The sequence below is a fragment of the Poecilia latipinna genome, unplaced genomic scaffold (genome assembly GCF_001443285.1).
Source record: "Poecilia latipinna isolate Pla-1442-1.1 unplaced genomic scaffold, P_latipinna-1.0 Scaffold448, whole genome shotgun sequence".
Taxonomy (NCBI): Eukaryota; Metazoa; Chordata; class Actinopteri; order Cyprinodontiformes; family Poeciliidae; genus Poecilia; species Poecilia latipinna.
Window position 1 is genome coordinate 351729 of NW_015113064.1, and position 25459 is coordinate 377187.

Below are 25459 nucleotides of genomic sequence, written 5' to 3' on the forward strand. Positions count from 1 at the left end.
ACACGAAAAGCTGAACAATCGTAAAAGCAGACCTCAGCGCTGACAACTAACAGCTTAGGTAATCCGGGCTGGAACACAGCTTCCTTTAACCTGAGAATTAGACTTTTACGAGGGCTTGTACTTGAAGCCTATTCCTAAGTGTAAGGAGGGGAAGATAGCACCTGAGTGTGTGTGTGTGTGTGTGTGTGCGTGTGTGTGTGCCTGGGCGTCAGATGGTAGAGGTGGGCTGTGAATGAGCCTTTGATCTATCCAGCCAAGTTTCCCCTGTGGACAGCAGCTGTTATGATACACACCGTCTAGTAGCAACAGATCCTCCCAAGATGGTTCCCCAGCGCTCCTCTCCACTCTCCTGTCCTGTTTTCTCTTTATTTTCTCCTAAGGCAGTGATTAATGAAGGGGAAATGAAAACAATAGCCCTGCCAGTCTGCAGGCCAGTGGTAGTCCTGCCAACCTGACAGCAAATCAAAGAGAGAAAAACTGTAGGTGAAAGTCTGTGATGGAGCAGAAACTGTTTAAACTGCATTTTCATGGAGGTCTTTTTATGAGTTTAAACAAGGGAGATTTATTGAGCAATCCAAACTGATCATTATGAGGGTCATTTACATACTGAGTATGGTTCTTGTTTGAGTTGCATCTACAGAGAGAAAAATGATAATACAGTTTAATGGGTACGTGTTAATATAAGGTGCTTTGTCCCAAGGAACAGCTTTTATCCCAAGTGTTTGTAAAAGATGGAGCAACTCAAGGATTCATTCTTTCATATTCTATACGTTTTTGTGACTTGTTTTTTGTAAATATTATTAGTTCAAATGCAGTATTTCAGACCTGCCACGCTCTTTTCTCTTCTAGCTCAGGCATGACTGGGTCTTCTGAATGGGGAAGGACCCTATTGCCAAATTAGTTACTAAGTGGCTTAAGGACTGGCCATGATTTTTGTAGCCCTTCCAAAGCTCTTGTTTCACTCCCATAAATCTATTTATGGGCAGAGGAAGGTGGCCTACAAACCAGACTCAATTGCACAAGTTCTGTCAGGAGAAACAGACCAAGAAATGGTCCATCAAGCTCATGTCATTGATGCGAGTCATGCAGTTTCGTGGCAATGCTATCTAACCTTGAGATAAAGTTGTTAAACCTCTAAATCTGAGGGAGGTTTGAAAAATGTCCAGAAATAATTGTCTATTGTACTGGCATTTTCCAATAATTTCAGTTATCTTACCTGTCTGATTAAACGTCACAGATTTCTATACACTGTACTTTGTGTGTTACGCATCTCCTTCAAAAAAAATTGTTGTGTATCAGCAATGTTGCTAAATGTACTTGTGAAGTTCTGCGTGGCCTGCACCAGTCCGCCGGATTCGCAGATCCTTTGCATCTCTGTGCAACTTTTCCCTGTTTTTCGTACTCGCTTTAGGGGTAGCGTAAGCTGCGCAAAGCCGCAAAATTGTGCACAAGCGATTGGTTAGACAGAAGACTGCATTCATTGATTTGGTCGTCATTTACATCACTCCAAACGCCAAACGACAACATTTTAACCACTGCAGTGGACCAGCGGACATCCCATTACTACACAGTGTGGAATCGCATGACTGTGAGTTTAATCTTGAGCAGCAGCAGCAGCAGGAATACATGCATGCATGATTTTGCTGTGTGAAACACTGGAACACTGTACCCTGAAAGTGCATTTTAGTCTTCGTTTGAACATTTCTTTTAAATAAAGTTCACATGTGGATTTTGGTTTGCATCTTTTGACTGCACTACCTAAATTCACAAGGTCGCATGTTTAAGAAATAAAGTGGCACAATCAGAAATTTGAATTGCTTTGATTATGCTTGGGCCAGCAATGAATTCCTAAAAGACAAAATAGAACAAATGGGGGTATTTGCCTCCATCAAAACCACAAACTCAAGGTTCTCCATTGCTGAATGTTGCTGCAAACGTCATCATCAGAGCTATACAACCACAGATTCTGTGCGCTCACGGCCCGCCCACATTCCCGTAATAGTGAAGGACAGACTGCAATGGAGATGCTCCAAACTGGGGTAGAACCTGACCAGACATAACCAGGCTAGAGTGAGACTTGACAATGAAGAAACAGCTTACGTGTGACTGTAATGCTCTATTTATCGTATTATTAGAGTCTAAAACAGTAGATGACTAACGCAAAGACAAGCATTAAGAGCATAAGATAAAGATCCGACTTTGGTCAATCATTGTAGTTTTTAAAATGAATTACAATTTGATCTCATCGAGACTTTTCCCTGTCCTAGTATTCAATTCCTCATCTTTTTCGTACTTTAAAAGTGCAGTTATACAATGACACTAAGCACGTAAACTCTACATAGAGGTACGATAAAAAAAAAAAAATTACTTTAACTTTTCTTTTAGAAATTTTCAAAGGCTAACATGCGCTTATCAAAATACTTTCAAAATGAAATCTTGTGTTTTATGATCTCTAGTTCTCTGTGTTGTTGAATGAAGCTTTGTGGAGCAAACACACGTGCAGCGCAGTGTGGTCAGGACAGGGCCGAACCGCAGACACCCATGTGAAATGAGTCAGTGAACAAGCCTTTATTCCTCCTCTGTGCTGCTCTGTTATTAAACTACCTCAACTAAACTCCCAAACTGTGGATAATTCACCTTTGCTCATTTATTCTGATGTGCATTGACGCAAAAAGTGGCCGTTCTACCTGGACACGTCAGTCTGTTCTGTGACCTTAAAGGGAACTTTCTCAGTGTGGCCTAATGCCAGCCAAGGGGTCGGAGCACCATTTATCCCTGTGGTACCCGTCTAGCAAGGCGATTGGGTTACTAAGTGTGTGTTGGGTACTTATTTGGCCATTGACAGGTCAAGCTCTGAAGCCATGTGCAAAGGTCAACAAAGATCCGTTTACACAAGTTTGAAGCACAAGTTTCAGATGAGGTGTGCATGTTCACATTTGCATGTATGTATACTTTTAAATGTTTGCTTTTCTTTTTAATTTTACTCAAAGAAACCAAGACATTTTCCCCTTTTTCCTATAATTGCCATGACAAACATCTCTTCCTGTAAAACAACCACTTAGTTCAAGGATGCATCATGTACAGTACGTTTAAAAATCCACGAGGCGTCATTGGAGTGGTTGGTCCAATAGAGATGCGGCTTTCTCTCATGAAGCAAGCCTAAGCATGACAAATGTGTTGTGAATGAATATCGCGTTGCTGCTTCGCCCCATCTCTGTGCATGGAGCTCAGTGCCTCGCCGCTTCACACCCCAAATATACATCCTGATCCACACACACACACACAGCTAAAGCCCCCCCCCCCTCCCCCGGGGCATCAGTCAGTGAACCAATAAATCACAGGACATTTGTGTTGATGTGATGAGGTGGGAAAAAAGTGTAGCTAAGTGAGGAAGAAAAGGACAGATGTGGGGTTAAAGATGAAGAACAAGGCAATGGGGGAAACTGTAAAGGGCTGATCACAGTGATGGATGAGGGAGAAGATGGTGGTTGATAGTTACCCTCCTTTTTTCATTAAAGTTTTTCTCAAGCAAGAAAAATGAATGTCTGAAAAAAAAGGTAAAAAAAAAAGACAAAAAAAAAAAAACTGGAGAGAGGCTGAAGCCAGTGGAGTTTAAAAGGAGTGGAAAAAGAGAAAAATCAAGACAAGCGAGGTTTCCCCTGCAGGGCTGTGTGGCTGGCTGTGTGCTCCTGTTCTGTTAGGCAGCCGTGGCTGGCTAAATAAACAGTCGTAATTGGCTGTGGAGCCCCACTAGTCTGGGGTTTCACTCGCTTTCATCCTCTGGAAGCTGCTGGGAAGCTGTGGGAGAGAGGTGAGGTGAGGCATCATGAGAAGCACACATGTGCTCAATCATGCGTGCTCACGGGGACCAGCGGACAGATGTGAATACGGTACATAGGTGAGCTCTGAACATAAAGAGGCCGTGGCTTCATTCCGTCCTCGTTCTGTCTCGACATAAATTTATGCCACACTGGAATGTGTCGGAGAGCTGCCGCCGTCTCTTCCTGCGTTTCAGCTCAAAGAGCGTATTATGACCACCTGCTCAGCACGTCAGGGGGGGTGGGGAACACGCAACATGAATATACGCACACTTCCTTATGTTTCCTTTAACAGATGATCACTCATAAAATCAACAGCGTCGGTGACTGAGCATATTCAGAGCTTTAAGGAAAATGACAAAACTGGAATCGACACCATGGTCCAACAATAAGGCACCAACATTTTTGTGGTTGATAAGGAAATACAAATCACATCAACACCCAAACCGAGTGGAGTTGAGTAAAGTCAAGTCAAGATGAGGCGAACAGGTACAAATGGGAAAGAAAGCCAGTACTCTTAAAAAGACTTTTGGCTTTACTTTCAGCAAGAAGTTCCTCTGACGTATAAACTCAGGGGGAGCTCAATAAAGTGCATACAACATTTTTCAATTTTTAATTTTTTTTTAAAACCATTTATTCCTTTTCTTCAACTTCTCAATTATGCCCTGCTTTGTGTCAGTTTCTCACAAAGATACAATACAAAGTTTTTAGCTGTAACGTGGCAAGATGTGAAAAAGTACAGAGTTTGAATAACTTTTTAAAGGAACTGCAAGTCATAATAAAAATAAATGCCATATCCAACTGCCATGTGGATGTTTAAAGTTGAGACTTAAAGACAATGAATTATTAATTCCAGGCTTCAAATAATTTTGAATGAACTCTAGAGAAAAACATGTTTTTTTTTTTGTTTTTTTTCTTTCCTCCTCTCTTTTCCCACGGCCAGGCTTTTCTACATTGTTGGTTCCATTTGGTGGGAACCTGCCAACAGAGGGTGTCCTATGAAAAGAGAACACCTATAAATACTAAAACTGCATTCTCAGTGCAGTGGAAATGTGCTGTCTTAGTAAAAGAAAGTGGAATATAAAGAGACTCTCGCTCTCACCACGCTGGCCCTTGTCCCAGAATGACTGGAGAGAAAGTATTGTGAAAGAGGTTGTCATGGTAGAGAACAGTAGGGCAGAAAAAAAGGAGAAGCACTAGAGGGCGAAGAGAGGAAGATTTGCTGTCTTGATTTCTTTTCTGTGCCTTTTTTTTTTTTTTTTGGCTTGAAAAGAGAAAACCAAAGCAGAAAGGAAGAGACAACATGACTGATCAGAAATTGCTTTATTGTGAAGCCAAAGTTGCGCTGCATACCCAGCACAGGGCTTATAAACAGTATTTGATATATATCGTTCCAAAGAATGAACTGTTCTGCAACAAACAATGTCACTTGTTAAAAATGTTGGTGCTTTGCGAAAGTTTAACATTGGGATTGTTATGTTTATTTTTATTGCCCATGTCGTTTACTTGCTGGACAAAAAAAAAAAAACTGCAGTCACAAATAATAGTGGTTTTTAACTTCAGTGTTATAGATTATAAATCCCAAGCCTCTACATGACGGCTGTAGAAATCATGCAACTCACACATATATGTTAATTGACTGTGAGAATGCTTCACATAAAGTTGCAAGAGTGAACACAAAAGTGTTTTAAAAAGACATTTTTCACTGAGCCGGATCATCTCTCTTCCTTATTTCATATAGTTATGACTGCACTGAATTATATACCGTCTAAAACGTAAGCGTAGACATTTTATATCTACTTTCTATCATTTTAAGTATTGAAATTTACTCTCTGAAGAGGATGTCTGTTTCCCCACTGTGTTTTGGAGCATCTCCTGAAAATTAAAAGGTTCGCAGTGGGAACATTTTTGGCCCAGGAGACCCCGATTGTGATTTAAGGAGCAAAAAGGCGACTCCGGCCTGAGATCAGGACCCCATCCTCCCTCCATCCTCACCGAACGTCTCTCCCCTTCAACTTGTCCGACTGCTGACTCTTAACACGGCTCCTCGCGCAACCTACGCACCCCAGGAATCCACGTGAGTCATGAGAGGATATTCTGTGTCCTAACATACACATGGGCGTGCGTGTCTTGTGGAATCAGAGTCTCCTTATACAAGCTGTGCATGTGTCAGGCACCTCATGTATCAGACAGCACCTCTGCTTGCAGAAGCAAAATGAAAAAGAGGCGACTGGTTTTCCTATATCTGGCTCATATATGCCGCTCAAGACCCAGAGACACACACACACACACACACATGAATAATTGAGTTCAAAGGTAGAACATGAAAAGAACATTTTCCTTTTTGAAAGCTAAAAAATGTACATATGAATATGGTTGTAAGGAGTTGACAGTAAGCACTCCCCTTTGGGGCAGAGAATAAATGATTGGTCTGCCGATGAAAACGCAAAGCCACACAGAGAGCGACAGAGGAAATAAGGATGTCATGGGATCGTCACTGAACAGTGAATATATCTGAAGATGTAGAGAGCAGACGAGGTGCAAGATTATTTAATACGGGCAAAAGTGGATGGCAATAACTTTTTCATAAGAGCTCCCTGAAGATGACATTTTATCAGCAATTCCTTTGCAGCATGAAAGAAAGAAAGATGGAGTGGAGAGAGAGCTTCTTCCGAAAGCGGCAGGCAGCCAACAACAACAGCCGACTCCAGTAGGTCGGCACAGGAAGGGGGAGGAGGGGAGGGTTGAGGGGGGGATCTGTGAATGTGTGTGTTTTGAGGGGCGGGGAAGGGTGGGGGGGCGGTTGGGATGTGCTGTTAAAGCCCTTATGTGTGCACCCTGCTCTCCTCAAGCGTTCCCGTTTGTTGTCGGCGAGCCAGAGGGCCTTCGGCTGGACCCGGTCCCGTGGGAGTCGTTGCACGGCATTCCTTTCCCATTATTCCAGGCGTCTCTTTACGAGCAGCACCATCCCCGGATTCGGCTGGCCTTCCCTCTTGCCCCTGATGTCCTGTGTTTTCATCCTTGTCATTATTTGTTGGTTATTAGCTGCTGCTGCCCAGCTGAATGATGGGGATGTGCCAGAGGAAAGGAAGAGGGAGGGAAGGAGTGATTCCACGCGCTCCGAAACCTTCCCCGGTGTTTGAGTGTGCGCTTTCCTTTTCGTCATTAATCAAAACCGACTGTGTGTCTAGGTTTTACAAAGCCGAGAGAAGCGTTTTAAATACGTCTCGCTGACGCTGCCATCCGAACCTACAGCAGAGAGCAGGTGTTCCACGTGTATCTTTTACCTCTTCAACGTTGCTTTTGGTTCTCCTCGTTACCTTCTGTCCTCTGTCCAAGCTTTCGCACCGTCCTTCCTCCTTCTTCGGTCTTCCTCATCTGGGTCTCGGTGACCTGGCAAGGAAGGAATGCTCAGATCAGAATGTCATGACTTTAAAAAAAAAAAAAAAAAAACAGCCTCCACCGGGAGGGGCTGGGGGCCTTGGGCCTGGGAGGGACCTCCTGACTTACAGGCTGACTGACAAGTACAGGTGAAAGTGGTTCAGGTCGTCCTTGTGTCAGTGAGGACAAACACACACATTCAAACGCATACACACATATCAACAGGCTCCAGCCGGGCTATGCCTTCTGTGGGAAAGAGTGGAAAGATCAACCACAGCTGTGACTGGGTTCACTGCACGGGAAAGTAGATGCTTCCTGACCCAGAAGTCATGTGGCGATATCACATGACTATTTTTGATCTGCTTTGATCTACAGCTCTCTCTGTTTCGAGTTTACATTAATTTTGCTTCCACATGGACAAAGAAGCAAGATGCAGCGTCACAAGGCTCAATGACACGTAACCAAACCAAAAAAAAAAAAAAAAGACTGACAAAAAGGTGGATTAAACTAGAAGCCAGGGCTTATTTAGCTTCTTCCTCATTAGCTTCTGTCAGAGTTAGATAACCCAGGCTGAACTAACAAATGGTTTGAGCAATGGCATACCCACACTGTATGTTTTGCTTTTTTTTTTGTCTTGTACAGAGGAAACACATTCCTTAGCTGCACCTCTGACCTTGGAGAGAGTGAAGAGATCCTGCAGAAATAAAGGAATAAATAAATAACAAAGAGTCCAGGCTTTCCTCCAGATGTTACATGAACTCTCTCCCTCTTGTGTGAGCACAACATGCTTCATTTGCAGATAAAATTACTTGGCAACACTTTTTTTTTTTTGGCATAGAATTTCGAGATGCCTCCTTTTTCAATCTAGTTGTAAACTTTCCTTGAAAGTTTTCGTAATTGGGAACCTACTCCCTGCTCTCTTTTTAAGCAACCGAGCTGCTGTTTCTCTGGGTGGATTCCCTCCTTTGCTACCTCACCGTTTCATGGCATCTACACCCTGACTTCCTCCATGGCAGGATGCAAAACTGTTGCTGGCAGCTAAACATTGCCGTTATTTTTGGCATCAAAATTATATTTCGCTTTCACACCCCATCCGCCTTATTCTTTTAACCCACGACAGTTTGGGTGAATTATGTTTGTGATGTTCTTTCATGTAAACAGATGATCTCTTGCAAATCAAAAGCATTTTTTTTTTCTTTTTTAAATGGCAGAGAATCAACTTTTACACCTTCATCTTTAGAAGGTCTTTGGTTTTAGGGCCACTGTCAAGAGAAATAGAAACAAGTAAAAGGTTTTAAAGTAGATGGTTCTTAGTGGTAACTTTAAATTCAGGTTCTTTCATGAGATTCTTGGTTCCTGATCTGGTGATAACCAGGAGCAGTGGAACTACCCATCACAGGAAAAATGTCCAACCCATGAGCTTGTTGACGTTTTGCTGGCTTATGCGCAGCAACAGAAGTACCAAATCTTGCATGGAATATTTCCACGAGTTTGTGATTATTGAAAGACAAATATAAGAAATTCAATTAAAATGTAAATTAGTTACTCGAAGAAAATATCTCTCTACGGGTGATTTGCCCCTAAAACAAACTACTTTGCTGTAGTTTGGACTTTGACTGGACGAGTCAAAAACTTTATTTTAGAAATTACGGCGTCAACATTGTCCAAAACTGATGGCTAACCGTTCTTCCTCTTCTTATTAACAGACAACAGAAATGATGGTTCCATCAATTATGACAATTTTCATACCTAAAGCCACAAAGCAGCCTCAAGCTTTTGTTTGGGAAGCTACACAAATGTAATTATTATTATTATTATTATTTTAATAATAGTCCCACAACGCTGTTGGTTGCTGGGGTCCTAAAGCATTTGCAATCAAATCTGAGTAAAATAATAATCTTAGTTTTTATCCATCAGGGACATGAAAAAGTTAGGCCTGTTTTACAGCAGCAATGCTGCCAGACTGTTTAGCAGATGGATGAACTTCAGGTCGTACACAATGATGACATAAGGATGGTGCGTAAGATGCCGCAATGGAGTCAGATGTTGGTAAATGCCAGTTTACCAACTTGTACTGCTGTGGTTCGAAACCTTATGTTCAGAGAATGTGTAGGTTAATAGGCTGTGGAAACACAATCATACCGACTTTGACCAACCCTGTTCAAAGCTCAGTTAGATTCTTCTCTGGTTTGTGGAATCATTGGCACCTTAGTTCAAATGATAATGGATGATCATTTTATTTTTATTGTTTTTTTGTTGATGTTCTGTCGGTTTTTGTTTATTATGGACCATATACGTACTTTATTGCCATGTGCACAGAAAATTAAGGTGTTAGTAAGCTAATAACTAATTAAAATGAGTTTGGGGCGCACAATGGGAGAGAATAAAGGCAAACCAATGAAAAAGGACATCAGAGAAAGAAAAAGAAGACATGACAGAAAAGGGAAGGAAGTAGTAAAGAATGGTGGAGCAAAAGGTCACAGACAAGTCAGGGCTGTCAGTCAGCCTTTGCATCATCAGGTTGCTTCGGTTGGGTAGAACATGCCAACTCAATGCAAGAAACAGTGAATGTTGCTCTGACGTTTGACTTGGGGGAGTATTCTTCAACAATAACTACTTGGGAACTATAGTAAATACTGTATTCTATCAACATTCACACTAGATGACAACTGTGCTGCAGCTTAAAGACAAATCAGATAAAATGCGAGCAGTCTTTACCGGGTCTTGGCTAGATGTTTGGCATCATGTTAGGAACAATGTAACCTCCCCCCTTTTTACACAACAGTTTTGAAAAGCTCACCAAGAGAGAATATGGCAGACGGCGTAAGATAGTGTAATGATGGTGTTTAAGGAGTCTTGGGTTTATTTTGTGACATAATACATTTTACACAAAACTAAGGGTGTCCTGATATCAGCCAAAAAACGGTATGAGATTTTATCGTTCTGCATCTATGTACTAGCAATCCATTTCAGCAAATAGCAATGACACAGACTTTTGATCCAGCAAATAGTCCACCCCAGTATTTTTATTCAGTAGTGCTTGTATCTCTCATGCAGAGCAGACATGATCACAACAACAGGAATTTAACAGAGTCGTAGATGACACTACTAGAGTAGAGGCGATGTCAGCTTAATGGCAGTACTTTTCATTAAAGACCAAAAAAGATATTAAATGCTAGCCGAGTGCAAGACCAGTGCCACAAATGCATAATAAGGCCTACCTCATTATGCATTTGAAGCAGCATCACAAAAACACAGAATGTGCCATGATGCGTTAGCTGAGTGGACCCAAATGTAGACAGGCTGAGGCAAAGATTTGGTTTGAGGATTTAATGAAGACTAAAAAAAAAACGCATAAAAATTACAACAAAAAACTCCACAGAGAGTCTAAGCAAAACAAAAAACTAACAGGAACTGGGAACAAAAGGGAAGTAAAAGAACTGAACAGGATTAAACAACAGGAACCAGCGAAGTTGACAACTGAACAAGCAAATGATGGCTGATTAGAAACAGGTTGCAGGTGTGAGGGGAGAGAGCAGAAGGCAGACAGAGAGAGAGAGAGAGAGAGAGAATGGCACAGGGGTTTGGGAGAGTACATAAAGGATTAGGAAATAAATCTAACATGAATAACTACACCTAGGAAATATAATTAAACTAGAGTAGGAATAGCTAGAGACAAGAAGTAAAAATAAACAGAAGGACTGAACTGAAGGAAAACTGAAACAAGACTTATTGAATCAGAGAAAGAGACTATGAAACTGTCAGAATAAATCTAGAATCAATAAATCAAACTCCAAAACAACTCACCAACCCAAGACGGAGGCTAAGAAACAAACATATGGCTCCTTCAAACAACCAACCCCTTCCATTGAAGGTAAGAACAATCCTTTACGTTACTGGAGAGTCAACTAAGGGACGACAGATTTTATTATTTTTTTTAATCACAGCCTTCATTGACGAGCGCAGGAACCAGCTCAGCATGCTTCCTTCTTTTCTTATTGGCATTTTGGCAAGCAACTAATTGGTGTGCATCACCGCCACCTACTGGAGCCTAGTATGCCGAAGTGTTTATCTTAAAAAAAAGAAAAGAAAAAGATGACATTATGCTCAGACCGAAGGGTTTTAGAAGTGTGTTGCAATACATAGCACATTCAGAATCTCAAGACTCTTAAAAATTGGCATTTGGCAAGTAGTAAGAGTAGAGCAGCTTCATGATTATCGCTATAATTTGTTGCTGTCCAGCCATGTTTAAAAAGGCCATGGGAACCATGGCATGGTCTCACACTCCTGCGTGAGGGGACTATAAGTGCAAGCTGAACTCAACACCATAGTGCAGATGTGGTGAATTAAGTTCACATAAACACACTGCTGTGTGGCACAGCTGATACTGAAAACCAGTTGCACATGTACCCAGTGGTGCCAGCACTTCTCATATGGAACCATGAACTCTGTGTGACACCACATGTTCAGGATTTGGTTGTCATATTTGATATTGATAATAACGTCAAGTTAATTAAATGGGAATTGATCATTGGTTTTATAAAGTTGTCGGTTTGTTCTTTAGAAATAACCACAGACATGTGCTTTTCAATGCTGGTCTCACTAGGAAGTTAAAGTTCAAAATGAGTTTTTTGAAATTAAAACTTCAACAGACACATGCATTTTAGCTTTAGCATGTTCCAGTCTATGTGGTGCAGTGCTCCAAAGGCAGTCAAGAGGCATATTAATTAACGTTTATTTATTAATTTATTTTATTGGCTCTAGTGGTCTTTATTTGAGAGTGGTCTCAGACAGGAAAGCAGGTAATGAGAAAGAGGGAAGACATGCGACAAGGGTCACCAGGCCGGGACTCAAACTTGTGACAGCCGTATGGAGGGCTAAGGCCTCCATATATGGGTTGTGCTTTACCCCTGCGCCACCACAGCACCCTTTCTGTGAATGTTATAAAAGGTGCATATGCTTTTTGGTGAGCCTTTGCTGCTTGATCAATTCTGTTATTTTATATGCGCAAAAGATAAAGTGTCTGTTCTTAATATTTCCTCGGACAAGTCCAATTTTCAGGGGGTCTCTGTGGTGAGGTGTGGAGTCGTGTGGTGTAACTGTAAAATAATGCCTCCCGTATGGCCACGGAAAAAAACCAAGCACATCCAGTACCTTGCAGTAATGAATACAACCAGACCCTCGGACAGTGCATACACAAATTTTAGTAGTCGTATAATGTGAAATCAGAGCCGCTTGTGATTATCTGTATTAGCAATTTGCAAATGTGACAGGAGGAAAACAGTTTTTGGTGAATTTTGCCTGTATCTTCTGTCTTAGTTTTGTGCATATTCGTGTGTGCCAGTTTTTGTTTCAAAATGTGTCTCCGTATCCTTTATCTCTGCAAGCTGACTTGCGCATATGTTTTTACAGATATGCTAATACTCTACCTTAATTAATCTCTTTTCACACCAGAAGCAAAAGGAACACCAGCTCACTTAAACCTCAGGCTCTTTATTATATAAAAATACAGACACATTTTTACCCTCTGCTTCCAACATAAAATTAGTAAAATAAGTGTTGGGCATGTCAATGTTTTTCTTACTAAATACATGTGAAATGGATCCATTTACTCCTAGAAATTTAGCTATGTGCAATAAAATGTAACGGTACAAGGAATAAGAATACAACACATTAATAAAATAATTTGCAAAAATCTGTCAGTATCTAGAAAGCATCACTGTAGCTATGTGCAAAGTAATATCAGCTAATTTAATAACTTCTGGACTATTTGTAAAAACAAAGAAAACAAAACAAAAAAAACCTTTGCAAAAGATCTTACCGTTGAAAACCATGCAAATCACAATCTTACAGATTACTTTCTAAACTTCTGCACCATCCAGTGAACAGCACTAGAGCAATAATCCATGAGTGAAAAATAACATTTCACCATAAACCAGCCATGATCAGGTACCCCTCAAAAGATCTCATATATCTGACCAAAGAGAATATGTAGTAGAGCTGTGCAAAAATAAGCCGCGAGAATGGCCCAGTCAATCGCCTGACTTATATGAAAATAAAATTAAAATGTCAACAGACATTTAAAAACAAATACTTAACTGCAGTATGCCACCACAACCCTCAGATAAAACCCATGACAGCTCTTATGGCTATAATTACAGTGGCTTGTTGTGAATAACTGCATAGTCAAAAGATATGAGCTGTGACTAGTAGAAGATGAGACAAAAAATATATATATTTCAGTTGTAACGTACCTGAAGTTAGTCCCAAAAAAAACTTGAAAATCATCAGCATCTCTGATGTGTCAGAATCTGGCAAATTTCCAAGTTTTGTCAGAGCAAAAGCGGTGATTGTTCATTGTTAGACCTGTATTGTGTGAATTAAGAAAAGAACATGACATTTCAGCATTAAACAGCAAAGCAAAGAGTGTACTTGTGTCCTCTTTCTGCTTCTTTCTAAGTGAATCATAACTCACAATCAGTTGTACTTTGGAATAACTAATGAATAATTACTTATCAGTAACCCACAATCTAGTAAAAAGGTGAGACAGTTGTTCATAGTTCAGATGTGCTGAACTGCGAATTATGAACTATAAACCACTATAATAGAACTGAATTATTTATTTGTATTTCTTCTAAACAGCTTTGTTTTCAGTTAAATTGTGCAGGATAAATGTAATATGTGGAAAAAGTTTTAAAGGATTTATTAATGATTTATTATATCATTAACAACGATAGATAGATAGATAGATAGATAGATAGATAGATAGATAGATAGATAGATAGATAGATAGATAGATGTAATGTGTACGTTTTTTACTGAGCCACGGTGTTCCAACTATTTTTGCTCATCACTCCTTGAATGATTGCTGCAAGAGTTTTGTTTGCAGGTGATGCATTGTTGTTTTTATTTGACAGTGTGACTCTAATCAGGAAATCTAGCATCTAAGCTAATACTGGGGGGCTGGCTGGGGGTGGAGGTTGTCTTTGGGGTGTCTGAGCGGGTCCCATGAATCGGGGATGGCGCTGTGTACAGTGTGAGTGAGTTTGCAGCCAAAGTTACACAGCGCAGGCAGGAAAGTTTTTCTGGATACGACAAGTGATCTCAACTTCTGTCATGCGGACGTTCAGAACAAACACGTGGACTAAGGACTTTACAAAATAAGGACTGTCGTGCAGCTACATGGAAGTTTTGAGGGATTTTCCTCCTTGTCCTTGCGGGTGAGAGCAACGCTTAACCGGACTGCTGGCTTCGCTGCTGCACGCTGTTTGTTTCAATGGACTGCCGTGGGTTTTATCACTCTGTAAGTTGGACAAAAACTACTGCATGCTCGGAGACAAGTGTCCAAGACGAGTTATGACCTAACTTGTTGACGTTTTGCTATGTAGCCTAGCCTCGGGGGTTTAACAACCATGAACTCTCCCCGCGACCAGGAGCTGGCACCCTTATCTCGCAAACACCGGCTCATGGCTGCATCGATGCCCGGTGAGGACAGCGCATTGCCCCGCAGCACTTCCAGGGCTGATCGGAACGGATTGGGGGGTCTCGTTCACTGTTTTATATGCGGGAGCGGGGTCACACCTGGGAAGGAGTTGAGGCTGCAAGTGACATATCAGAAAGAGAGGTCGCCTTTTTTCCCGTTTCTCCAAAATCAAGAGCCAGCCCCGGGTGCGTGTGAACTCAGCCCGGATGGCTGTGCGCTGGTGTGCGCCGTGTGCCACTGCTTCCTGGCGGAGCAGTGGAACTCATTTGAGCGGAGCAGGACGCCCATCGAGAAGCGCATGTATTGGCTGAAACGACCCTACCAGTGCGACTCCAGGCGGGTCCCACAAGAGTGGAACATCTCCTACGACCTGGAAAGGAGAATCAGCGTGGGCAGCCACAACTACGACGGAGGCGCAGAGTCTGATTTCTCATCTTTTTCTGAAAACGAGAACCTCTCAGACCAGGAGATGGATCTGGTGGAGAGAGTGGGCAAGGACAAGTGTCTGAGGGCGCCCGTCAAATTCCCAAGAGACAGTAGCAGGAAAAACAATGTCATTAGTATTAAAAGCAGCCCGGATTCACAGCGGGCAGTGCGTTGCGCGGTGGGTGTTTATGACGCTCGGGAATTGCCTAAAGCTGAGAGTGTGCAGCCGGCAAGGCGCGGGGCTAAAATTATGAATGTCAGTCAGTCATCAGAGGCTCCGCTGAAGCCCCAAGACAGAGTCCCTCGGCGGTGCTGTGGCAGTTCTCTCACTGACACACCTGTGCGAGACAACGGGGTCATTATGCGCAACAGGCGCTGGTTGGAGGAGGAGAGTGTCAGACATGTGGAGCAGCGTCAGATCCAGCGTGTGGCCGACAGCAGCTGCGCTCCGTCCAGCCATCCATCTCTGCTGCATCGAGGGAGAGCCGAGAGCAACTCCAGCGCCGCGCCGTCCCCCGTCATCCCCAAATGCAACTCGGCCGTTGCGAGGGAGATCAACTCTGACAACTCCGGAGAAGACCAGGAGATAAACATCACAAGTGACGACGAGCGGGACATTCGTGGTGCCAAAGCAGGGCCAACGACTCAGCTAAGGGCTGCCTCAGATCCTTCCGCCAGGAGGGTCTCCCATCACCCTGCAAGCTCCTCTGCAGAGGAGCGGGTTTGTTATATCTGTGGTTGTGGACTCAGACATGGTGCCCATTTCAAAATCAGTGTTCAAAAACAGGAGAGGGCGCAGGGAGAGCCCTTCTTTCCCTTCCTGTGGCTCCACTCAGCTCCCCAGGGCGCAGTGCCCATCAGCCCCTCAGGTACAACCATTGTCTGTGGCAGTTGCCACTCCTCTCTCATGCAGCAGTGGGAGAGCTTTCAGTTGGCCGATGTACCTGTCCTTCAGCGCCTCTATGTCGTCCCCCTGAATCAAACTTCCAGTGCTTCTGGTCTCCATCCATCCCAACACAACACGCTTGACAGACGAACTCCAGGTTCCCTGGAGGTCACACCTGAACCAAAGCCCTCCCATGAAGCATGTTTCCTCTGTGGTCAAGAGGGCAGAGGGGATTTGAGGGTCGTGTATGCAAAAGCTGGTGTAGGGAAGTCCCGTGCTGTGATGTACTTTCCTTTCATTGGCTTGTTGCCTTGCCCACCCAACGCTCAAGCGGTGAAGAACGGCCGTGTGCACTGCTGCCCACAGTGCCACGCTATTCTGCAGGATATCTGGGGCGCGTATCGACTCAGCCTCAGCGAAGACCTCATCACATCTGTCAGCTCCTTTCTCGTTCGGTACCATTCCTCCTTATCCGCCGATGGGTCCGGGCCCGTCCACTCTCAGGTGGGGGTGGTCTCTCGCCACAGCAGCTCCCTGTCGGTGTGCTACCTGTGTGGAGCTGAGCTGAGTGCAGGTGCAGAGTACCAGCTGCATGTCAACCCCCCCAGTCGTTTTGTGGAGAGGGAGCCCTTCTTCCCATTTCTCACAGTTTACCCGCCTGCACCAGGTGCTAAACCAGTCGATGCCACAGGCCTCGTGTCCGCCTGTAAACTTTGCTACCATGACCTGCACTCTCAGTGGGCACAGCATGAGAGCAAGGCCCTGAAATCCTCCAGCCCTTTTACCTCTGGCGTACCTGGTGCCAACTCTCACCCGCCGAGCTCCCAGTGGGCCCGTCAGTACAGCTGCGAGGCCTTTGTGTGCTTCTTCTGCAGGCAGGAGCAGCACAGGCAAGGCAGGCTGTGCGCTGTCACTGTGGCCAGGCTACCCGTGTTCCTGTACGCGCCCCGCAGCCCTCGCATGCTTCTGGTGGATGATGGCAGGAGGCTGGTGATCGGTTCGTGCGTGGATTGCAAAGCGGTGGTGCAGGTGGGACAGAGCATGCAGCAGGATGGAGCCACGCCGGGACATGGAGCCGCACTTGGAGAGAAGAGTGAGCCTGAACTGGATTCCCCAACACAGAAGCACAAGGTAAGAACAAAACGAAGTGGTGCCTCCTGGGTTGTGTCGTCCATAACCTGCAATAATTATGGTTTAAAGTAGCAATATAATATCAAAACTGCTCACTGCTCTGTGCTACACTTTATTCTTTCCTGGACAGAAAGAGTAATTCTCCTGTGTGCGTCTCTGTCCGACTGAAAAGAAAAGGAAACTAAAATATATATATATAATATATATTTATCAGAACTCACGTCTATAAACAAAAGAGGGAAACTATGGGGATCCGGAGGCCGGTCCAGTGTTTGCTGCGTTCATGTGTTTATTTTAACAAGCATGACTGAGTATGTGTCACCTGGTGCTAAACAGTTTGTTTTAGTTTGAGCACACTGAGGAGCATTTTCGAGGAATGCAGTTTAGAGCTAACTTTTATTGTATTTATTGTGACAAAGTTGAAAAATCTCTTTGCAAGGAGGTGAAAGGGTTGAGGTCAAGTTAATCCTTCAGAAATATGGTCGAATTTGTACCGTGTCCACATTGTGTGTGTGTGTATCAAAAGAAGTTTGGCAGTAACTCATGCTTGACGACAGGCCATTACATCTCAGCAGTTGTTCGGGCTGTTTTCTTATTTTCCTCATTTAAATGACAAACTAGAGTCATTTTGGTGAGTTATAAACAACCTTTTTCATAAGTCCTCCAGATGGGCTGGCTCACTCAACTGTACGTGCACACACTTCCTCCGAGGTTAGAGCATTCATTCACTTGATTTTCTTTTTCTTTCTACATTTTTTTTTAAACTTCCCTCAAAGATATACAAATTAAAGCTCGAAACAGATTCCTGATTTGTTATTTTATTTAATTTTTTTTTCCAGAAGATGATTTACAAAGCTGAAGAGTGTGTGTGGCTCTTTGTTGAGCACACCTTCTGGGCAGTGAGGGATGGGTGATGTGTAAATGAAGAGATGAGGAGTGTTTAGACAGCCAGCTGCCCCTATGAACAGATCTCTCATGCAAACAAATACTGACTGTCTAACCATGCCGGACATGTGAAGAACATCTGTGGACGCCATTCACGCAGAGCAGCCTCTGCTTTCACAGACTCACACTCTTCTGTGTGGAGCTGTCCACTTAGTTCTCCTTCTGCTCCTTAAATAAGTGTTGGACAGGCCGTCATTTTTATTGCACCCCAAATTAAGACTTTGCACTTATACATTTTTGCTATGATCTTGTGACTAGTTATTCATTCTGCCAGGGTTATGGGGATCATAATAGTTGTGGGGGGTTTCACTGTAGGGGAGGGGGAAGTTTTAAGTGACCGCTTTGGACATTTTTGGCCTGAGTAAGCAAGTGACCTCATAGCTGAAAAAGGAGCCAGTGGTGTTGGGAAGAGGTGCTGCAAAATAGCCGCAGGGCAACAGGTGCTTCGTTCTTTAGTGCCATGCTTTTTGGCTGGAGAAGGTCTGTCATCACTGGGGTTTGAGCTGTCAGTGGGGAGCTCCCATCTGGTTCCCTTTAGTGCCCTGTGCGCGCACATCCAGGGTTTGGGTTTGGGTCGGTTGAGTTCAAGTTGAAGGCTGCACGGCGAAATGTCAAACGGCTGCAGAGTCGTACCTTACCGAGAGATTCGTAAGAATTAACTTTGAAAAATATGACGGTGGACACTATTAAAGAAAGACACATTCAGACTTTGATTGAGGCTTGTAGTTAGGTTGATGTGTTCGCAGAATAAATGAGAGATTCGAAGACAGTGGATCATATTTCCCAATTGTTCATATCAAATACAAAGAGTAGCACAGAAACTAACAGCTACTGACACAACCATAAGTCAGCGCAGTTTATCATTTGTTTTCCTGCTCTATGTTAATTTAGTATGTTAAAAATATAGCTATAATCATTTCACGTTCAGCTGAAAATTATGTTTGGTTTTCTTAGAATTCTGTAAGCAAAAACATTTTTTAAGGTGTTAAATGTTAAAATAGCAAAAGCAAACACTAAAGCGTCCATAAATGTGTATTGTAACTGTTCTGTGATGAGACTTGGATATAAGTTCTAACTTCTAATAGTAAAATAAATGATTTAGGTATAAATGTGTTAAAGCAATAATAAGTCAAAACACTACTCAGAATACAGAAAGTTGTTACTTAATAAGGGACTGTTTTAGGGGTGCACCGATTGCAGTTTTCTGTCCGATCGCCGATTACCAATATTTAAAAAAAAAAATCTAACCTGCCGATTCCGATTTTGGCCGATACCAATTTTTTTTTTTTGTCTGAAATGTTTCTCGATATAGCAAGAAAGTTGCTGAATTAGCAACAGTGGTGTTAGTATTAACAGTAAACTTGCAGACATGGCCTGGTGGGCTGGTCTTCTCAGTCAAACCTCTCTGACAGGAGAACAAAGGACAGTGGTTGATTTTCTGACCTAGATAGGATAGGATCTGCTTCACATGTAAAAATCAGCCGATCACCGATCTCCCAAAATTAAGGAAATCTGCACCAGTAAATCGGCTGGCCGATAATTTGGTTCACCCCTCGATTGTTTGGATTACTTTCATTCCTTTCCTTGATTGCAGTGTGAAACTAGTGCTACTTGATGTTACCACATCCCACATAATGGAACTTTTAAATGGACAAGCTGTAAAACATGAATAAATTGTGTCTTCATCTGCCATGCTACCAACTCTAGACTCTTTTAAGTTTACTTTAATTGTTTCAGTCAAAAATCAATAATGCATATTAATATTTCTAATAGGATAAATATCAACAGAGCAGTTGCATGCTGCTCTGTTGAATTAAACATTTTAAAGGAATAAAATATATTATTTGTTAAACATTCAAAGATGATTCTTAAATTAGTCCTAAGAGCAAACTGTCCAGGATTTTAATTTCTAACTGGCTGAAATACCATGTTGTAAGCAGGTTTTGCACTTGGAAGGAAAATGTTTATTCTTGTATATTACAATGATATTATCATGATTGTGTGATCAGGCGAAAAAAAAAAAAATCCACTTTCTGGATTTCACAGTTCTATTATTTTATGATTTTACTTGAATTGTTATTTTTATTATTTTACTCATTTGTTCTCAGCATGTGTGATTGATGTGGATGACTGATATTTAGTCTACATCATTTAAAGAATGTATTTTATCATTTCCCAAAAAACACGTTGATCCCCTTATGATGCTGCCAGAACGGCAGGAGAAGCGAAATAAAAAAAAATACATACAACAAATTTAGATGTGATGTCAGAAAGGGTGACAAAAAGCTGCCAGGATTAATTATTTGAAGATGGAAAAAAGAAGAGTAGTAGGAGGAAAAAAGGATCTGTGGGGTTAATTGGCTTCAAACTGCAGCTTGAAGAAAATAAGAGAGGATTTTTTTTATTTCATCAATTAATCATTAAAGCTAATAACACAGCACTGAGTATCAGAAAGGACATCGAAGCTGTTGTGGCTATGAATATGATGTTCACGTGTGAGTGCGTTTCATAAAAGCTGTTTGTATCGCGTGTAGCGTATAAAGTTGCTGCAGCTGTGCTCCGCTCTCAGCGCCGCGGTCTGACAGACGGCCTCGCGTTTCAGTGGGAATTCTCTAGGATTTAAAGGGGTTTAATGTGAAAGCTGTTGAAGGTGGGTTTTGATTAGCTCTCAAAGCTTTAATCGCTCTCTTCCCGCTAGTCTGACTCTGCGCTGCATTCCTGACCACGTCTCAATGGAGAGGTCAGATCCAGAGAGCAGATGAGACTGAGGTGTTGTGGCTTTTCTTGTCTTCTCTGTCATATCTGAGCCTGGTGGTTTAGCTGTATCCTCTATACGAAGCTACCTGTGATAATGCTGGTCATAGTACTAGCACAACGCTCTTTAAACTAGGTGAAACCTTCGGTTCTGCTCCAAAAAAATGCCCCTCAGGGTCTATACTTTAAGTGAAGTTGCATTCCACTCAATAGTTTGTTGCTGTGCAATGTGGCATCTTTGTCGTTTTTTTCAGTACCTACTGTTGTTTCGCTCTCGACTGAAGCTTAAATTGCAATCTTTCCAAGAAGTTTACAGTGAAGTTAAAATGCGACTAAACACAAAAGAAATAAAGTGTTCATTGTCACTAAATGAACATTTCCTGGCAGGCAGCTGATGTTGGTAAATATTTAGGAGAGAGGAAGAGTGATTAGGTTTTCTGCCATCCTTTGCTTGTTGGTGCAAATTGACATAAAGTTTATAGTGGTGAGTGATCTGTGCGAGAGCTGCCAGGGTAAGGCTGTGTTTAATTTGATTTGAGCAAAAGGTTTTAATTTTGAAAGGAAAATACATTTGACATTGACTGAGGAAGTTGAGGTTTTTCGACAAATCCGGTCCATAAACAGACGAAAACAGATTGAGCTTCGTCATGAGATTTTGTTTCAGAAAAGGAGAATTTTATGATCAATTGGTTTTGCAACCTCTTTAAATAAAGGTTAAATGGATATGAAATCATCTGCTGTTGCAGAGAAAAATGATTTTTATACTCCTATTGCACTCTTGGACTTGTAATAGCTGCTCCGGTGTTATGTCACATACAGGGAGCATTCGTAATATATAAAACTGAAATGTCATTCAGGTCTCTGTGCCTGCCTGTCTGCGTTTGCGCTGGTTGTAGACGTAAAGCAAAGTGCCATGTGGTTATATTTTTTAAATTTCAGATTGTTACAGTCTAACATGTTGATTCGTAGTATAGCTTGATTAAGCTATATTCAACTATATTCATTTTTATTAACATTTTTGTATTACAATCTATCAAAATGAACCTGTAGAATGACTCAGGCTACACCTGTCAGATAAAAAGCATGAGGAGACTGTATTACTCGGTATTTACAATGAACACTGATGATTTAATTGGGCAAAGAAAAACAAAGACACTACACTAAATTTACTCTGCTGATACATATTAAATGGAAGTTAATGTCTTTTATTTGCTACTTAAAGGTCCACCATTTATCAATAGTTAGATCACACTGCAGGAGACGCATTTTCACAGTTCCATAAGAAAGCAAAACACATAATAAAGGACATTTCTTACCCTGGATACTCACTGTTTGAACTCCTCCAAACAAGTTGACGCTCCAGAATAATAAAAACAAAGATAGACAAAGAAACAGTTTTTATCCCACAGCAGTTTTCACACTTAAAGCTGCCAATACATGGCATAAGATCTGTGAAAAAAAAATAAAAAATGCTGTTTGTGTTGTATATGTTTTCATATGATTTATTTTATTTATTTTTTTTTGTTTTTGTAATGCACTGATTGGGTATAACAACTAAATTTTATTGCAAACATTACAGAGACATTAAATCACAATTATTTTTGATAATTGGTCAGTCTCCCTGGAGCCTAAACAAAGGAGTTTTATGGCCGAGTCGTAAATTCTCATCTTCAATTGTAGTCTCACAGGGAAGGCTGAGTTCAACGTTTCAGAATCATCCGAACCCAGCACCAGATCCTCAACCAAAGAGCAATTGCAGTGCCTTATTAAGTTCCAAATTCATTGTGAAGTTTTATGAAATCCTATGAAGTCTGTCTTCTTCATGGGATTGGCTTCACTGCTGCTCTGTTCTCGATGACGGATCGCTCAAAAACCAGCAGGCTGCCAGTTCTGACCCACATTGTTGAATGTCTCGCTTGTTCCTCGTTTTGGATGTGGAACCTGGTTGAGTTAACCTGGTAAAAACCTGACCCCTTGTTCTACGCTGTTTACTTCAAGCAAAGGGTTTGGGCTCTTGGCTATTGAGAAACAATTTCTTCCTGGAGGCGTGAACTTTGTTGAGGTTTAAAATTTTACCCAATTGCCCACGATGTATGTAATACGCCAGTCGAATGCCAGAAATTGCTTGTATGCTGCGAGCAACCAGCCTCCACTGAAAGGAAAGAAGAGCCGAGCTGAACGAAGCGGCTGTTAATGTTAATTTAATGTTTGGACATTCAGACTGAACAGCTTCGTTCACCTCCTCCACTGCCATTGCTAAAACTACAGGCAGACTACAATAATAAAACGGCGCAGAAAATTGTGGTCATTGCTCACAACTTTTTCTGTCCAGATTGGCCCATTAGAAATCTACAAGAGGCAAAGTTTTAAATGGGGGGAAAAAGCCCCGACTGTCTGTGAACGAGATTTTAATCAAGCAGAATACAAAGGAAGGCAATGGGCGGGCTAAGGTTGATTAAAAATGGCAATGCTCAGGGGCTGCTGTGGGGCATACATGGCATGTATGGGCAGTCCCCAATGTGGCCATCACAGGTTTGAGTCTTGACCCGGTGACCTTTGCCACATGTCTGTCCCTCTCTCATTACCCACTTTCCTGTCTGACCACTCTCAAATAAAGGCCAGCAGAGCTGATACAAACCTCTAAAACAAACAAACAAAAAAAAATAAGAACGGCAATGCTCTTAACGGAAGTTACAAATTAACACTGCACATAAAGGTGGATGGAGGAAGACTGAAATCTGCCAGTTTTACGCAACGTTAGACAAACAAAGTAGTTTGTAAAGATTTGTTTGTACTGCAAAAGTATTGAAACCCCTTGAACTTTTTCACATTATAACCACAAACTTATATTTCATTGGATCAAGACAAAGTATGCATAACTATGAAGTGAAAAAACCCCCGACAGTTTTCACATGTTCATATTTATGTAACTCCTAAATGAACAGTAGTGCAACTATCTCCATTCAGAACTATGTAATTAGTAAATAGGTTCTATATTTGTATCATTTCATCTCCAGCTGTTCAGAGCATTATAATCAGAGATAAAGTGGTACAAACGTTTAAGGGAGAGTCTGGGTAAATAAGAATACTCCAAGCTTTGAACATTTCTTGGAGCACTTATCAAACTATCACCGTGTAGAATAACTGCAAAGTTACCAAGACGTGTTTGTCTATTTAAACTGACAGACTGGGAACAGGGGAGTGAATAAACCTAAGAGGCAACAGAGAGCTATTTACACTCTGAATCTGATCTTTATTAGCAAAAAGAAAGTCATAAGTCACATTTTATGTTTGTTAAAAGCCCTGCAGGGACACTGCAAAGTCGAAGAAGTTGCTGTGCAGTGAGTCGAACCGTTTGGGCTGCATAGAAGAACGATGAGTTTCTGCAATTTGAACTTTGGAACAAACTGAAGATTGCACTCAAGAAGGCTGGTGATCTTGTTTGTTGGAAAACTCAAAGAAGTTAGCTTAGAGGTGAAGCTTAGCATAGAACCTGCGCACTTTGCACAGTTTGGAGTGGATCTCACCTGGTGGGAAGGTGAAATGAAGAGAGAGGGAAAACAAGGAGGGAGAGAGAAAAAGGTGGAGGTGGAAAATAAGAAAACAAAAACAGCAGTAGTTTAGATTAAATCATATTAATTTGGCTAATATTAATTTTGTTTAAGAGTACTAACCAATATACAAATGGGAAGCTTTGTTCAGTTCTTTCAGTCTGTTTAGTAAATGCACAAAGATGGTGGCGAGGCAAACTCGCCACCATCTTAGCATAGTCTTAGCAAAAGAAAGGTGTTTCTACTTTTTCTTAAAAAACATTGAAAACCATCTACCATTTTCATGTGAGTTGTGGATGAGTATCCAATCATTAAATGCTTGAATCTTTTTAGATATTAACAAATGTATCATCTCTGGTCAACCATGTGATAACTCCTGACCTCTTCCTCCACACAGCGACTCCACTTTTCTCTCCTAATCTATCGTGTGCTTCACTTCTCTTTTCCTCATCTACATCTATTCATTGGGAAAAATGGACAAGAGCATTTCCAAGGAATTTACTGATCCAGACAGACATGGTGATACAGAATAAATGAATGATTTTTAGTTATTTCATTTTATTCCAAGCAAAAAAAAAAAAAAGCTTTTAGAAGCATTTTCAAGCCTGTGCAGAGGCCTATGTTCTACTTTCCCCCATATATGCACAATTCCCATGCTGTACATCTGCCCTGCATTATACCATTACACTGCCATCGTGCACCGAGGCACAATGCGGTAGTATCATAGCACGGTTATGCTGTAAAAGCTGCTTCCGTACTTTCCTGTACTCTTTACTCAACAGTAGTAAACCCAGGTTCACTGTGGCAATTATAGAGAACAGAGGGTAATACAACAACAACAGCTCAGCCTTCCCCCTGCCAGCTCCCATCTGGCCTTAACACACACTTTGCACATTGTCCTGTAAATGCATATTTGCAGACTTGCACTCAAATACGCATACATAAAAACAGTGTAACCTCTGCTATTATTGTCATTAAGAACAGCTGCATACATGTGTGTGCTGTGCATGAGTATTTTTTTTTTTGCACGTGCGTATCTGCCAGGTGGTTAGAGCACTGGCAGGTGTCTGCTCTCTCTCTCTCT

At 41.8% G+C, this 25459-nt stretch overlaps 1 protein-coding gene and 1 long non-coding RNA gene across 2 annotated transcripts in view; one reads left to right on the forward strand and one right to left on the reverse strand.

Moving 5' to 3' along the window:
* Nucleotides 1-5307: 5307 nt before the first annotated feature.
* Nucleotides 5308-7463, reverse strand: LOC106951222 (uncharacterized). Its single transcript, XR_001425779.1, has 2 exons — nt 7329-7463; nt 5308-7211 (listed from the first exon to the last, which is right to left on the reverse strand). It is a non-coding gene; the product is annotated as an uncharacterized LOC106951222 (long non-coding RNA).
* Nucleotides 7464-14247: 6784 nt separating this feature from the next.
* gse1b (Gse1 coiled-coil protein b) overlaps nt 14248-25459 on the forward strand; it is a 209900-nt gene continuing 198688 nt past the window's right edge. Inside the window, exon 1 of the mRNA XM_015038632.1 lies at nt 14248-17125. Within this exon, the coding sequence (XP_014894118.1) occupies nt 14612-17125 (2514 nt within the window). The 5' untranslated portion in view covers nt 14248-14611. The remainder of the gene's footprint in view (nt 17126-25459) is intronic.